The 13,646-nt window shown below is 39.5% G+C and overlaps 1 protein-coding gene across 4 annotated transcripts in view; it reads left to right on the top strand.

The window, feature by feature from the left end:
• PARD3B (par-3 family cell polarity regulator beta) overlaps positions 1 to 13,646 on the top strand; it is a 1,834,390-nt gene that overhangs the window by 1,492,834 nt on the left and 327,910 nt on the right. For 3 of the 4 annotated variants that reach the window (XM_033945029.1, XM_033945028.1, XM_033945030.1), the window contains one exon: positions 6,862 to 6,997. In XM_033945029.1, the coding sequence (XP_033800920.1) occupies positions 6,862 to 6,997 (136 nt within the window). Of the gene's footprint in view, positions 1 to 6,861; positions 6,998 to 13,196; positions 13,512 to 13,646 lie in introns of those variants that run through there. The other variant, XM_033945031.1, reaches the window with a different exon arrangement.

The following is a 13,646-nucleotide window of genomic DNA, read 5'->3' as shown; positions in this document are numbered from 1 at the left end:
GAGACCTTGCTAGATGTCAAATACAGAAAGAACAAGGTACCGTAACTTCACAAGGACTTAGCTGTGCAGGAATACCTATACCTATATACCTATACCATATACCTAGTGCAAAAATGTGCAAAGGTCTGTTTTTTTCTTTCCATCACTACATAGCCTACGGTAATGCCACACAAGCAGCGCTGTTACAAATATATTCTGAAGGTCAATGCTAAGGTTAACAAAGTTTCCTTCCTTGGACCACAAGGAGATACTGACAAACCACTGAAAGAGATCCCAGGAACAACACCCAAAGACCCACTCAGTGTGTGAACCAGTTGAGTGGAGTGGACTAGGGTAACTGGGGGGTGGAAATGGACCCGGAGTTTTCTCAGCAGAATTTCCCAGACCACCTCTTCCTCTCAACACATTGACACGCTAGTTGGTTTATTTTATAGCTTTTTCACCCCCTTCGGTCTGCCTGTCCCCCCTTGAAGGTCTGCCTGTCCCCCCTTGAAGGTCTGCCTGTCCCCCTTTAAGTCCTGTCCCCCCTTGAAGTCCTGTCCCCCCTTGAAGGTCTGCCTGTCCCCCTTTAAGTCCTGTCCCCCCTTGAAGTCCTGTCCCCCCTTGAAGTCCTGTCCCCCCTTGAAGGTCTGCCTGTCCCCCTTGAAGTCCTGTCCCCCCTTGAAGTCCTGTCCCCATCCTGAAAGCCTGATGCCCCCCCCCCGAAGCCCGATTCATCACCCGGAAGGAACGCTTGCACCCCCACCCGAAGGACCGCTCGCACCCCCACCCGAAGGACTGCTCGCACCCCCACAGCCTCCCCCCCTCCCCCATAGAGAAGCTGTCTACCTTGTTTTCGGATGCCAGCGAGCCCAGCTGTTTCCTCTGCCGGCGGTCCCGCCCCTTCTCTGAGCCCTGCTGCGCTGCTTCCTCTTCCGGCGGTCCCGCCCTTTCTCTGATGTCAGAGAAAGGGCGGGACCGCCGGAAGAGGAAGCAGCGCAGCACAGGGCTCTGAGAAGGGGCAGGACCGCCGGCAGAGGAAGCAGCTGGACTGGCATCCGGAAACAAGGTAGACAGCTTCTCCATGGGGGAGGGGTGGAGGCTGTGGCGTGCGAGAGGTCCTTGAGGTGGGGGTGCGAGCGGTCCTTTGGGGTGGGAGTGCGAGCGCTCCTTCCGGTTGATGAATCGGGCGTCGGGGGGGGGGGAACTATGTAAAAAAAATTTTGTACAACGCGCTCACGCGTATAACACGCAAGGGTATGCGCGGTTCATAAAAACCACGTATAACGCCCGCGTTATATGCGAGAAAATACGGTAGTTATATAAGAATGCAATTCTGGTGCCAGAATTAATAGTCCTAGAAAGAAAGTCCTAGGAGCCAGTCCCAGAGATCCAATGGGAGGCAGATCAGGATTGTTTACCCTGCTGCTCAAGAGAACTGTATTTCTACTACTTGCTCAGAAATGCTTCTAAGAGGAGGTGAAAGAGTCAGAGGAGTAAGGGAGATGACTCTGGCACTAATGAAGCCTGAAAGCCTATGATTTCCTCTCTCCCTCCAGTGTTATTGTTGACCACAGTAAAGGCAGCTAGCTAGTCAAAAACCTATTTTGCAGAGCCACGGGAGAGGGGCTTTGAAAAGCTGGACTGTAGAGTTGCAGGAGAATAAGTGGTAAAAGCTTTTGTTTAACTGTGTAATATGAGGGCATATCGATAAAGCTCAGCTTAGAAAGATCTTTCTGCAGAAATCATACCCTACTTATAGCCAGGGCATTAGGTAGCACTGAAATATCTGGCATCTTGAATTTGTTCTAGATTAGGCTCTTGTGAAGTGTTCAGTGCATACCTGCTAAAGAGCTCATTAGTTAAATCGACTCCTCAAGACTGAGTGGTATTTTGCATAGCTGGGACAGATAAAGACTTTTATAAGTCACCCTGCCTGGTAGTAAATGATGTGAAGATGCTGCTAATCTCATTGGGTTATTTTCGTACTTAATGCTGTAGTCTATTTATTTTCCTGTGCTAACCATACCCTGTCGTTTGCTTACAGAGCATATTTGCTGAGCAGTATTTAAAAAGTCATTGTCTTATGAACTGCATATTTGCCTTGTCTTATTTTCCACAGAGTCTCTGTGCATACCTGTTCCTTATTGCATTTACCTAAGTTGCTCAGATGACTTTATAAATAAAGCAAATTTATTCTGTAATATAGTGTGATGATTGTCTCTGATTTGTGGGTGCCAGGAGGAAAAGGTGAGGCACTGTGGTTTTAGCTTAGGATGAAAACCTTGGTGCAAGAAATGAATGAGTATTAGGGCAGTATCTCTCCACGGATCCCATCTGCAAGCCTTTGCCCCATCAAACTCTTAAGCAGAAGTAGGATGGAAATTCTCTCTGCCTCCCTGCCCAATATTGTACCTGAGGGTGATGCTGTACATGCTAAAAAGTGTGTAATACAATAAGATCTTAACCTACATGGTAAGAAAGTCCCCTAAATGATTCAGAGCAAACAGCATGATTATACTTAGTAGCATAGTAAATATGATAGAAGTAGTATATAGATCTACCCTTCACAACATACGAGCCTCACTGCGGCCCGTGCCAGGGTGAACTACTGTCCACCCACCCACCTGCTTCCTGGTAAAGCTTCAGGCAGGTGCCGCATCAATTAGCAAGCCTGCCACGGAGCACTTCATTCTACTTCCAGGGCAGGCCTGCGCTGCGCAGTGGCTGCCTGAAGACTTACAACAGTGTCACAAACTTCCTGCTACCATCGCGTATGCCGGGACTCCTGCCTTCTGCTACCATCGCGTATCTGCTGGGATGACTGCCTTCCTCGTTTTATCTCCCCACCCCTGGATCAGCAGCGGCAGCTCAGTGTGCTTTTAACTTCACCACACAGCTGCCGCTAGCATTAATTTAGACATGGTTCCATCAGGCAGCCTCAGGGCCTTTGTTAGGCCAGCCCGCTTCGATGATGCGAGGCAGGCTGGCCTAGCAAAGGCCCCGAGACTGCCTGATGGAACATCATCTAAACTAATGTTAGCGGTAGCTGTGTGGCAAAGTTAAAAGTACACAGTGAACTGCCGCTAGGCTGAACACAGGAGAGGTATTGCTGGATGGGGAGGAGGGAAAGGGAAGGGAGGAGAGTTACTGCTGGATGGGGGGAGGGAAGTGAGAAGAGGTGCTGCTGGCCTGGCAGAAGGGGAGGGAAAGGAAAGTTGCTACACACTGGAGGGGAGGGTGAGATTGTGTATGGGGAGAAATCATGTTGGGTTGGGGGTGGGAAGGAGGAATGCCACTCAATGGAAGAGTCAAGGACAGAGAGAGAAAGCGTGCAGGAGGCAGAAAGTGTTGGACTCATGGAGAGGGTGAGATGGATGGAGAGGACAGAAAGGAGGGAAGGAGAAATGTCACACTCGGAGGAAGGGGGAGAGGGCAGAGAGTGAAAAGTTGGACTCATGGAGGGAGAGAGAGAGAAATGTTGATTAGAGGTGGGAAGGAGGACCAAAGGAGAAGCATGCAGGAGGAAGAGATAAATAAATGTTGGACTGGTGGAAAGGAGGGAGAAATGTTGGATTGGGAGGAGGCCAGAAGGGAGGAAGGGATATGAACTGCAGCGGGCGGAAAGGAGGAAGGGAGAGAGAAATGTTACACCGGGGGGGGGGGAAGAGGAGAGATGACTAAAGGAAGGGAGAGCTACCAGACCAGGGTAGGGAAGGAGGGGAGACTGGTAGCACTATAGAAATAGTAGTGGTAGTAGAGAGAGATGCCAGATTATGGAAAGGAAAGGAGAGAGATGCCAGACTGAGAAGGGGAGAAAGGAAGGAGAGAGATGTCAGACCACTGGGAGGAAGGAGGGAGGAAATAGAATTCTGAATACTGGGGGGGGGGGGGAAGGAAAGAGATGTGAGACTATGGAAATGAGGAGAGAAAGAGAGAGAGATAGGAAGGGAAGGGAAGACATGGAAAAGTAGATTTTGAAAAGAAAGCTGAAAAATTGAATGTTAAGTTAATGCCAAAGATGGTTGCAGACAAATATCATACAACCTATCTCCTAATACTGAAAAATATGATATGAAACCAGTTATTGATTGATGTTGCTCCCATATGCTCAGAGATATAAAGCTCTAATTGTGGGGGGAGGGGGTTGGCCCCCCTCGCGGAGCTTATTGTCCAGTCACTGCATATAATATGCATCTTCAATCAATTTCTGTTTTTCATTTTCTCATTTTCATTTTTTATTTCTTCTTATTTTGTTCAGCTGGATATAAACTGATTTGTGCCTTACAATTTTTAACTGACCAACAAGTTGAGATAACGTCACTTATCTTAGACGCAGTTGGTCAGTTTTTGTTGGTGGGGGAAGGGTATCTGCTGGCCTGTTCATATGCCTCTTCAGGCTGCACATGTGTATGCCTTGGAGCAGATGTAAATGCAAACATGGAGATTTTAAGGTCTCTGTCATGTATACTCTTTGTAAAATGATGGATATACATATGGATGTTCAGTCCACCTACACTATACTCTCTCGAAATCTGTAGGTAGTGTGGGTCTCCATGTGTAAATAGCATTTCTTAAATTGCTCTATGCACATGTAGGTGATCTACACTTCTAAAAGCTGTTATTTACATAGAGGTCCATTGCATGAAAATCAGTAAATTAAAATCCCTTTAATTTTGATGAGATTTAAATAACAAACTGTTTTGTAAAGCAGATGAAAAAGAAAAGAGTGATAAAGTTCCCTTCCTAATTCCACCCACATCAGTAAGAAATCTGTTTCCTTCACCTGCACTCTTGTTTTTACTTTGTCAGAACCTTCTGCAACTGAACCAGTTTAGGCTTTTTTTGTAGTTCTTCTGACAATCCTATCTTATATTTTTAGTTTTTTATAGCACTGTAATTACTGCTCCTACTATGCACTAATAAAATGAAAAAGATGACATTAACAAGCAACCAAAATAGAAACACTGTCTTCTTACATGCTCTTGTGTGAATATGCGTGTGTATTGTTGACTATGAGACAGTTGCTCAGACTGATGTGTGAAAACATGGTTATTTTTGTCTTCAGTCGGTCATTTTTTTCTACAATGAGCTGTTTCACAAGCTTTTTGAGAGGTGCTTTGGTAGTTTTCCCCCTCTACTCATCCAGTGGAACCTAGGCCTTTGTTGAGACTATGGAGCCATGAACTTTCATTCACAACTACCAACTCTCCTTTCTATCCTTCTAAGCCATAACAGCAATGGTGCTTAACTAGGATCCAAATGCTACAGCCCTACATACACAGGGCAGGATTAACACTATTTCAAATGCTTACAAATATGTGAACATCAGCACTTTAGCTTTTACATTTAATTATGTCACATGAATGTGAAGATTCAAAAAATGCAACCAGATCTTAACAAGTATTCCCTATCCTCTCTATCCCCAGAAATCAAGTACTTCATTATGTCCTAGCTCCTCAAAAAGTAGTCTAAAGCAGTGGTCTTTGCAGGGCCACATTTTGGATTTCTAGGTACTTGGAGGGCCTCAGAAAAAAATAGTTAATATCTTATTAAAGAAATTAAAGAAATGACAATTTTGCATGAGGTAAAACTCTTTATAGTTTATAAATCTTTCCTTTTGGCTAAGGCTTAATAATAATATTGTCATTTATAGCTAAAGAGACATATGATCAAGAAGCTGTTTTATTTTACTTTTGTGATTATGATAAACATACCGAGGGCCTCAAAATAGTACCTGGCGGGCCGCATGTGGTCCCCGGGCCGCAAGTTTGAGACCACTGGTCTAAAGGGTAATGGGAAGCAGAGAGAAGTAGGTTATCTGGGAGTACAGGGGGAGGGAGGAGGATGGAAGATAAGAGTTGATGGACATCAGAGGGAAGAAGAGAGGGAGAGAGCTGTACCTGAGGGAAGGGGAGATGCTGGAGATATGGAGGGTAGAGAAGGGAAGGGAAAATGGATGGATTGGGGCAGAGTGGAGGTATTTGACTGATGATTTTCCTAGGCCTAGGGCATCAGATACCCTTGAACTGGTCTTAAATATGAGAGCACTCTCTTCCTAAAATGTATGTCCTGTGCACATTCCTACTTGTGTTTATCTGCGTACTTGCTTATATCTTAGTTCTGCTTCAAATACAAATGTTCTCTGAGTCTATTCAGTAGATATTTGGTATTATTTTAGAAGCATCACCATTTGAAAATAGCAGCATCCAGTTGTGTAGAGTACATACATGTATAAATTGTGATTTCAAAAAGCTGATGTTTACATGTAAAGATCTGTACTGCATAGGTATTTCAAGGAATATGGTGGGGACATGGTTTGAGTGTGCCTTGGGCAGGGCAAAAATCTGAATCTTTTACAAAGCACATGCACGTATATGGAGAACATTTCCCATTGGGTTTCACACCACCTCAAAGGTATCCCGACATGGGTGTCTCAATTCTGATCTCACCGTTCTTTGTAATAACCCTTGGGGAGAGTGTAGCATAGTGGTTAAAGCTACAGCCTCAGCATCCTGAGGTTGTGGGTTCAAACCTATGCTGTTCCTTGTGACCCTGGACAAGTCACCTAATCCCCACATTGCCCCAAATATATTAGATAGATTGTGAGCCCGCCGGGACAGACAGGGAAAAATGCTTCAGTACCTGAAAACATTCATGTAAACTGTTCTGAGTTCCCCAGGGAGAATGGTATAGAAAATTGAAAAAACAAATAAATCTATAGCTGCCTCAAGGTGCAGAAGCTGGGCTTGGAGTGAAACCTGCATGGTAGAACCATTGAAAATCAAGCATTGACTGCTCTCACTGTATTAGGAAAAATTATGTATGCTAAATAAAGTATATTTAAATGTGAATTTTTTTTCATTTTATTTTGTTTTGTAGTGGCCGTCCCACAGCTGGAAATGCTGACCGCATTCAGCAGTTACGGAAGGAGTACCATCAGGCGAGGCGTGAAGGCTTCATTCTATATGAGGATGATGAAGGGCAAATAAGACCATCCGACTATGAACAGCACTGGGTAGGTCACTACATGTCTCAAGGCCAAGAATAAATGATTTTGTAATTTGTGTGAAATAGAAAATAAAATATAGCACTGTTTTGGGTTGATGGTATATAAGTTCATGGTGGATTGAGCAATAAGAGCTTGAGTCTCTTCAGTGAATGTAAACTTTAAACATCACAACATATTTCCATGGATTATATTGCCAGATAAATACACTTTACTGTAGATGCTTGTGAATAGATGCATGTCAGTGGACCTTTGGGGAAAGTGCAAAATGTAATCCATATCGTTCTAGTGTGTGTATTTTATCACAAAACTAGAAACCATTTAATTCAGATGATGTGAGAACAGGAGTAAGACACAGAACTGATGGAATTTGAGTACTGCTTCTTCATCCTTATGTCAGTCAGCTAGTCTTTTCCCGAAAACACTCAGTCATTATTATCATACAGAACTCCCTAGATATTCAGATACTAAGCACAGATAGCCAAAAGTAGAAAACAGATAAAAATGATATTTACATGAGCAAAATAATTGATTCTTAACATTTGTTAAATTTGAAGCTGTCAGTATTGCATATACATGAAGCTAGTTACCATATGATGGCTGTTTATATACAAATGATAATGCATTTGTTTTCATGATTGTCTTGTAAAATGTAGCCTATTTGTTTCTAGAAGAATAAAGGTATTCTTTTGTTGCCTTGTTTAGTCTGTGTAATGATCCCTTGGGATAGCCGTGCTTTTAGACAATCAATAGATTTAATCCTTGCTTTGTTTATCTACATCTTTGCTGATACACAAAATCTAAATTGAAAGTCCTTTCCTGGCATGTATATAATATTTACTGATCTGATTTGTTTTAAGTTCTGATGTAAATAAGCATTTATTATCTATATGGAACTATAATTAAGATGAGTATAATCAAATGCTTCTCAGCAGGTCAGAAGATGGATATTAGCTGCTATCCTTCTGCATAGGAGAGGCCATTTTTGACTAAGAAAACAGCTGTGATAAGTGGCCTTTAGCTGACCCTGGGACTTGCCAGGATTATTGATAATCTTGCTTTGTGAAGGAAGATGATTTAAAGGAGAGTCAATTGTGATCCATAAATGTTTAAGTATAAGGTCAAGAATTCTATTGAAATAGGATGTAATTCTCCACCACTTGCACTCTATCCTTATTTTGTATTTAGTTTGTCTATTATACAGTATATTGTATATAGTTTGTCTTTATATTATCTATAAAGTAAGGACGCTGTTAGTGTGATCTGGAAAAATGGCTCTAAGGATATTGTTGAAACCATTTTCAGTTTGAGAAAGTGAATTAGCTAGGTCTGGAGTTTGCCAAAATTCATTTAGGAGATCACAAGGGGGATTTTTTGATGCTCCCACCTCCCCCTGCTGGTCATTGGTCAGACATTCCAAAGGAAGCTTAGCCAGCCAATAGACTGCAGGGAAAATTAGGATTGAAAGTATCTAAGCAGGTTGCTAAGATGCTGTCTCTGTAGGTAATGCTCCTGCCTCCCCTTGCAGCTCATTAGTCATACATTGCTAAGGAAGCTTAGCCAGCCAGTAAGGGATTGTGAGGGAGAGGCTGAGGGAAAAGATATAGAACACAGCTGAAATTTTAGCTGAGGGAAGAGATATACACTAGTGACCAAAATTGTGGAAACACTTTGGGTTCCTTTTATCAAGCTGCGCTAGCAGGGTTAGCGCATCAGACATTTCATCATACGCTAACCTCCGCGGCCGGATAAAAAAGTAATCCCTGCTCAATGCAGGCATTAGCGGCTAGCGCGGCAGGCAGTTTAACGCGCAGTATTACGCGTGTTAAACCCCTACCGCAGCTTGATAAAAATATCCCTTTGAGTTTTTCGAGATTGCAAAACTTTATTCAACTGTTGTTTCAATTACTTATTTAATCTTGCAATGTATGATATTTATAAACATTTTTTGATAGCTTATAAACATTACTGGTAATATTTGTTTATTTTGTGGTTAGGAATGACTTTTAGTGATTTGACATCAAAGAGGTAAGCAATCAGTCGTATTTCTTTTGATATGTATTTCTTAGATTTTGAGCGCATATAGTATGTTTACGTGTTTCACTTTTATGTTCTGATATTCATATCACAGCTTGTGGGTGTGGTCTATAGGCTCGTTGTGCAATATGACAAAATTTTAATTGCTATTTTTCATTAATTGCAATTTAATTGAATTAAATGAATATTAATTGTCTAAATATTAAAGAAAAAATGCATGAATTCTTTCAATTCAATAATTCGGATAACATAAACATTGAAATTTTATGGGACGCTTATAAAGCAACAATGAGAGGGAATATCATATCATATTCTGCATATATGAAAAAACAACTTAAAAAACAATTTATACAATTGGAACAAGAAATTAAATTATTAGAACAAAAATTAATTATTAAATGGGAACATGATACATTGCAGAAATTATCAAAAACAAAAGTTAAATATAATGAGATTTCTTCTCAATTTGTAAGGAAAGATATGTTCTGTCGGCAAGTACAGTATTATGGAAATTCAAATAAAAATGGAAGATTATTAGCAAATTTTATTAAAGCAAAAAAAAGAAAATCTAAGATTATTGCAATTAAGGATAAACGGGGCAATACACACACTAGTAATGAAGATATTATAAAACAGTTTCTTGATTTTTATAAGGATTTATATACTTCTGATACTTATGAAAATAAAGAACAAGATGGTATAGAATTTTTAAAGGCATTTATTGGACCAAATATTCCGGATCATATAAAAGGAAGTTTAGAAGAACATATATCTTTAAAAGAAGTAGAATCAGCATTGAAAGCTCTTAGAGTTGGATCCGCTCCAGATGGAGATGGATATACTGTTGAATTTTACAAAACATTTCAAAATATTTTATTACCTTATCTATTAAATTTATATCAATATCAAATAAATAATGGAAATATATCAGGAACTATGGCTGATTCTGTTATAATTGTCTTACCAAAACCAAACAGGGATCCGACATTGATAACAAATTATAGGCCTATATCTTTGATGAATGTAGATGCTAAATTAATTGCTAAAGTGCTAGCTATAAGACTAGCAAAAGCTCTTCCTTTTATTATTGATATACACCAAACAGGATTTGTTGCTAAAAGACACTCTTCACATAACACTAGATTAGCATTTCATTCTCTAAATTTAGCAAAAAATTTGAATGATCCAGCTTTTCTAATATCATTAGATGCAGAAAAAGCATTTGATAGAGTAGAATGGAAGTTTATGTATCAAGCTCTAGAATGGTTTGGTATAGGACCTGGTTTTATTAAAATGATTCAAACATTATATAGCTCCCCTGGAGCAAGATTAAATATAAACAATAACTTATCTGATAAATTTAACTTGCTAAGGGGAGTTAGACAAGGTTGTCCTTTATCTCCCTTACTTTTTGATATCGTTCTAGAACCCTTATTAATTGCAATAAATCAAACTAAGGGAATAAAGGGAATCACATTTTCTAATTGGGAATTTAAATTATCTGCATATGCAGATGATATATTATTATATTTAAGAGAACCAGAAGACACCATTCCACATCTACTTAATTTAATAGAAAAGTTTGGAAAGTTTTCTGGATATAAAATCAATTGGGAAAAATCTGAAGTTCTTCCAATTAATATCCATTGCACCAAAGGATTATTTGATTCATATTCATTTAAATGGAAAGAGGAAGGACTAAAATATTTAGGTATTCTTATAAAAAATACAATTGATGACACAGTTAAAGAGAATGAAAAACTTTTATTAAAGAAAATAACAGAAATGTGCGAGCAATGGAATCCTTTACATCTTTCTTGGTGGGGAAGAATCCAAACAATTAAAATGATGATTTTACCTGTGGTTTGTTATCAAATGAGTATGATTCCAATATTTTTTCAGGGGTCATTTTATAAAAAATTAAACAGTATACTAACAAAATTTGTTTGGTTTGGGAAAAGACCAAGAATCGCTTTAGCATCATTACAAAAAACAATTAAGGAAGGAGGGGTAAATTTTCCAAATTTCTATAGGTACCATCAAGCCTATATTTTAAGACAGGGAATGTATTGGATCCTCCCAGATCTCATGGAAAATGTACCCGACTGGTTATATTTAGAATGGCGCCTCATGTTCCCTTTACATCCAGAACATTTTATTAGTATAACAATACCTAAGAGATATAAAGATCATAGAATTCTAATAGATACATGGAAAACATTAAGATTTATAAGCAATTTATCAACAGATCCATTGGCTAAATCTTTAAATCAATCTATTTGGGTAAACTCCAGGATCAAAATTGGTGGATTTAAAATAGTATGGAAACAATGGATAAAAGCAGGTATACGTACTTTAAAAGATGTAATAGTAAATGGATCACTGCTTAGTTTTTCACAATTGCAACAAAAATTTGGATTAGAAAAAACACAATATTTTAAATGGATGCAATTGAAGCAGGCCATTCAGGAAGGGTTCCCTGAATGGAAAAATCTTAACACTCAATATAGTTTACCAATCCTTTGTTTTCAAGCGGATTTTCTAGGACACCAAGCCGCAAAATGGTATAAGAAAATAAACGAATTTTTAAACAAAAAAAAGAGATCAGGACTTAGGGATATTTGGAGTATTGAGATAGGACAGATAATTTTTCCATCTCAATGGCAAAAATTTTGGTCCTGGAGAATACATACTACAAGATCAGCATCTATGAGTCAAACATGGTTGTTTTTATTACATAGAGTTTTATGGACCCCTACGAGATTACAAAAATTAGATAGTAATAGATCTAATACCCTGTTTCCCCGATGATAAGGCAGGGCCATCAAATAAGACAGCCCCCCCCTTTTTAGAAAAAAATGTAAAATAAGGCACCCCCCCGCAAATAAGCCACCCACCGATACCTGCGCTTACCCGAATCGGGTGGTACGATGGGTGACTCCGTGTGGTCCCTCCGTCTACCGTATTTGCCTCCATGGCTGCGTGCCGCACCTCGTCATGAAGTGAAGAGGAGGAAGTGACAGGACTGCAGCGCGCGCACGTGACTCCGCGCAAGGAAACACAGGCAGCTTCCCTCATCCCTCCCTAACGGAGACTGCAGGAGTTTGTTCACGGCCAGAACATCCAAAAGTGAGACACGCAGACAGGTTTCTTTTGCTGTGAGCAATACCACTTACTGTATATAAAGCCTGTTTAAAATGCATACGGTATATAAACAATGGTTTCACACTGTCAAGTCCCCTCTGATGCTGCACTACAGAATAATCTCTTTACTGTGTTTCCCTGATGGACAACATTGGGGACATTAAATGGTACAATATATGGTATGATGGATAAAGCTGGCCATACACGGTACGATTTTTCGGCCGACCGATTCTTCAGCTGTCAAATAAGACAGCCCCCCCTTTTTAGAAAAAAATGTAAATAAGGCATCCCCCCAAAAATAAGCCCTAGAGCATATTTTGGCCTTCCAAAAAAAATAAGACAGTGTCTTACCATCGGGGAAACAGGGTAGATGCTGGCATTGTAGGATAGAAGTGGGGACATTGGACCATTTACTATTCTTTTGTCCCTGCATTAATTCCTTTTGGAAATTAATTTGGCCCCAAATTAATAATTTATTAGAAAATCATGTTGGACTATCATATGATACAATATTATTTGGAACAGCAATGAGAACACAAAGTCCGATTTCAGCTAATAATAATAAACTTTTATTAATTTTAACAGGGGTCGCCATACAGCAAATTACTCAGAACTGGAAGGATTACACTAAATTGAATTACACTTTTTGGTGGAATTCAATTTGTCATATATATAAAATGGAAAAAGTATTGGCATTACAACAAGGTTATATTAAAAAATTTAATAAAATATGGGGACCATTGACAAATTATTCTACTGATCAGATATAACAACACATGTATAGAACATATAGAAGGGGTAGTGAGGGAAAACTATTGTAATATTAATATGATATAAAATTCTGATAAAGGGTTTATTTAATTCACATTGTAAGAACATTTAATAATAATTTCAAGTGTTTTTTCATAATTTAATGTATTACATGTATTTCACTTGATGTAAGAATTTAAAAAAAGAATAAAAAATATTTATTAAAAAAAAAAATTGTCTAAATACTAAAATTACAGCTTTATGCTAAATTTTGCAGAAGAGACTTGACTAGAGCAACATCCAAATTTTGTAGAAGAGACTTGACTAGAGCAACATCGAAAGCCTTAAGAAAAGAGGGCTATAATTAACTGAGAGTTTGCAGCCAAAATTGATCAAGGCATATCTCAGGCCAGGCTACTAAAACTCTCCAACCACTTTGAAGAGACTAGAAGCATGAACAACAAGACTGGAAGGGATCGTAAAAATGGACCTTTTCCATTGCAAATGCAAGCAGTGTCTCACTTCCGGCTCACCACATAATTGTTTCCCACGTGTTCACCTTTATAGGACCCCCCAGGAACCCCTGAAGAAGACTTTTTGTCGAAACGCGGACCGTGTTGGGTCCTGTATCCCTAGCGGACTAGGTCCTTTAAGGCTTTTATGTGGATGATTTATTTTTATGTGGATGGAATTATTTTATGTGGATGATTTCAGTGTACCTTTGGAA

Source organism: Geotrypetes seraphini, chromosome 5, assembly GCF_902459505.1.
Source record: "Geotrypetes seraphini chromosome 5, aGeoSer1.1, whole genome shotgun sequence".
NCBI classification, from domain to species: domain Eukaryota; kingdom Metazoa; phylum Chordata; class Amphibia; order Gymnophiona; family Dermophiidae; genus Geotrypetes; species Geotrypetes seraphini.
Note: the sequence above shows the minus strand (reverse complement) of the source record. Positions and strands in the feature narration are given on the sequence as shown.